General features: G+C 26.0%; 1 protein-coding gene across 1 annotated transcript in view; it reads right to left on the minus strand.

The window, feature by feature from the left end:
- Positions 1–2,062, minus strand: part of LOC108576812 (mitogen-activated protein kinase kinase kinase 7-like) — an 8,745-nt gene extending 6,683 nt beyond the window's left edge. The window contains 4 exon segments of the mRNA XM_017939876.1: positions 58–387; positions 511–628; positions 1,007–1,232; positions 1,870–2,062. Of these exon segments, the coding sequence (XP_017795365.1) occupies positions 58–387; positions 511–628; positions 1,007–1,232; positions 1,870–1,947 (752 nt within the window). The 5' untranslated portion in view covers positions 1,948–2,062.
- Positions 2,063–2,682: the final 620 nt, after the last annotated feature.

Here is a 2,682-nt window from a genome sequence, read left to right on the forward strand (position 1 = left end):
TGTTTTTAATTAATATATTTTATTAATAAAAAAATAATTATCAACACTAATAAATACCTGGTCATAAGATCTTCAATTGGTTTTGGACAACCTTCAATCAAAGGAGGTCTTTGACCCACATGTACAGCCCACATTATTCTATATGCTGAACCACCAATTTCATCAAAAGGTTTCTTTCTTGACAATATCTCCCACAAAATGACACCCCAACTAAACACATCACATTTTTCTGTATATCTAGAACCTTCAAATACTTCTGGAGCCATCCAAGCAGCTGAACCTTTATTATTAGTCATATAGGTATTTAAATCACAGGCTGTGCCAAAATCACAAATTTTAAGTGTTTGTCCACCCATTACCAACAACAAATTTGGTGGTTTTAAATCTCTGTAAACATAAACAAAAATTGTATTCAATATAACAGACATAATTTGAGTGAAATATAAAATTTTTATTTCTAAATAAGTTTTCAAGAAATAAAAAGTATTTAGAAAAACTATTTTATCTTACCTGTGAATTAGAGGTTTTGGTTTCATATTGTGGAGATATGCAACACCACGGGCACATTGTAAAGCCCAACTCATTGCATGACCTGCAGTATATCGGGGCTGAGGATTACAATGCAGAACTGTAAAATACAAAAAAGGTAAAATTATGACACTTAATGATACTAAAATAGTATGAGACAGGAATAAATGTAATGTATCAAATAAATGAAATTTCATATATTATTATTAAATGACAATTAAGAAGTAATAATGCAAAAACTATTTCATTTAACTATTAGACAATATTAAACGTTGTTAAAAAGGATGTAACAAACAAACAAAAAATAACTAAATAATATGGATAATTTAGCAAAAACAATAAAATTATATCAAAATTTTTCTCATAATCAATACAAAAGTAAAAAATTATTTTTTTTTTAATCCTTCTTTAGCTACTAAATAATTGACATAAAAAGGCAAGGCTAAAGCTTTATAAAATTGGAAAAAGAGAAAAGTACCATTATATAAGGAACCGCCTTCTGCATATTCCATTACCAGACAAACTGGATTTTTAGTACAGGCACCATAAAGTTTTACAATATTAGGATGTACAACTCTAGATAATTGCCTAACTTCTACTGTAAAGGCCTTTTTTTCGCCTTCTGAATTTATGTATTTTATAGCAACATATTGTCCTCTCCATTTTCCTTTCCATACTACTCCAAAAGAACCTTTCCCCACTACCTGCATAAAAAACAATAAATAATTAATCTATTATATTATTAACTTAATTTAATGCGTCTCAGATTTTTATGTATTCATTATGAATAATTAAACAAGTAAAAAATATTAATTAAGTTATATTAGCATAATAGCTACATGTAATTTCAACAAAAAACAACAAATTAAAAAAGTACAAAACTTAAAGTATCTAATATTTCAATTAACATTTTTAAATATCCTGTACTGCATTAGTTAATTTTATTACCATTACACTAAATTAATTTTATATAATGTACGTAAAATTAAAAAACTGATATATATTTACAATTAATTTAAACAGAAAGAAAAGAAATGCAAAATACTTCTCAATTCAATGATATTTTAAATTAAAATACATCATCCAAATGTAAATATTAATTTAAACGTGTAAAAATGTCAAAATGAACTTTGTCAACATCAACAGCTTACTTAAAAAATATTCGAAAATTGTTATTTAGGTTATGTTTTAAAAAAGACCACCATATGATCAATAAGAATAAATTATAAAAATTATGAGTAATGAAATGCAACATTTTATAATTACTAATTAAGTTGTAACTGAAAGTTTAAATTTATTTTGTTTTTAACAATAAAAGGAATTACTGCATAATTAAGATACCTGCTCGGTTTCAATTTCATCATAGTTAATTTCTTCAACAAACTGCTGTTGATGGCTTACTAACTCTTTACCCGCCATCACACACAGTCGACATCACATTAATTTCAGGGCACATTTAACCACCGGGCGTATTTATCACAAATTATATTTATTTAAACTTCGAATTCAAGCTCCTTTAATATTTTCCATTTTATTAACATTCGGAAGGCATGTGTAGTGAGAAAATTGTATCGATAGATGTTGATTCGATACATCGATTTGTTGAAATACGATCCACCGTTAAACGTAGAGAATGTAATTAAATTTACATAAACAAAGACAAAAATGAAATGTCTTGTTTAAATTAATCAAGGTATACAATTAAAAGTACGCAACAAAGCATAAAGGCAAGTATGCATATGCATAAAATGAATGCTACGTAAATACACCTAAATAGTGTGTTTATTTGGGGTAACGCATTTTCTCATAAAATAAAATATTAACCAATCACAGGCTCCTTTTTGATATTACATATACGATATTCTATTTCATAAATTTATTCGTATCAAATTACAAAATATACAATATGCAATATTACAAATATGTATTGAACTGTGCTTTTTAAAAGATGAACTTGCCAATTTTTTTATTTCACATAAAACTTTCGTTCTATCTTTCACACTACAAAAGTTCTATCAATTACACTTTCTTCGTATATCTTCAATCTATAAAATTTGTAATTAAAAGAATTCAATAATACATATTTCTTAAACATTGCAAAATTAATCCAAAATCCAGTAAATATTGTTTTACTTTTATTTTCCTTATGTTATA

The sequence above is a fragment of the Habropoda laboriosa genome, unplaced genomic scaffold (genome assembly GCF_001263275.1).
Source record: "Habropoda laboriosa isolate 0110345459 unplaced genomic scaffold, ASM126327v1 scaffold54, whole genome shotgun sequence".
NCBI classification, from domain to species: Eukaryota; Metazoa; Arthropoda; class Insecta; order Hymenoptera; family Apidae; genus Habropoda; species Habropoda laboriosa.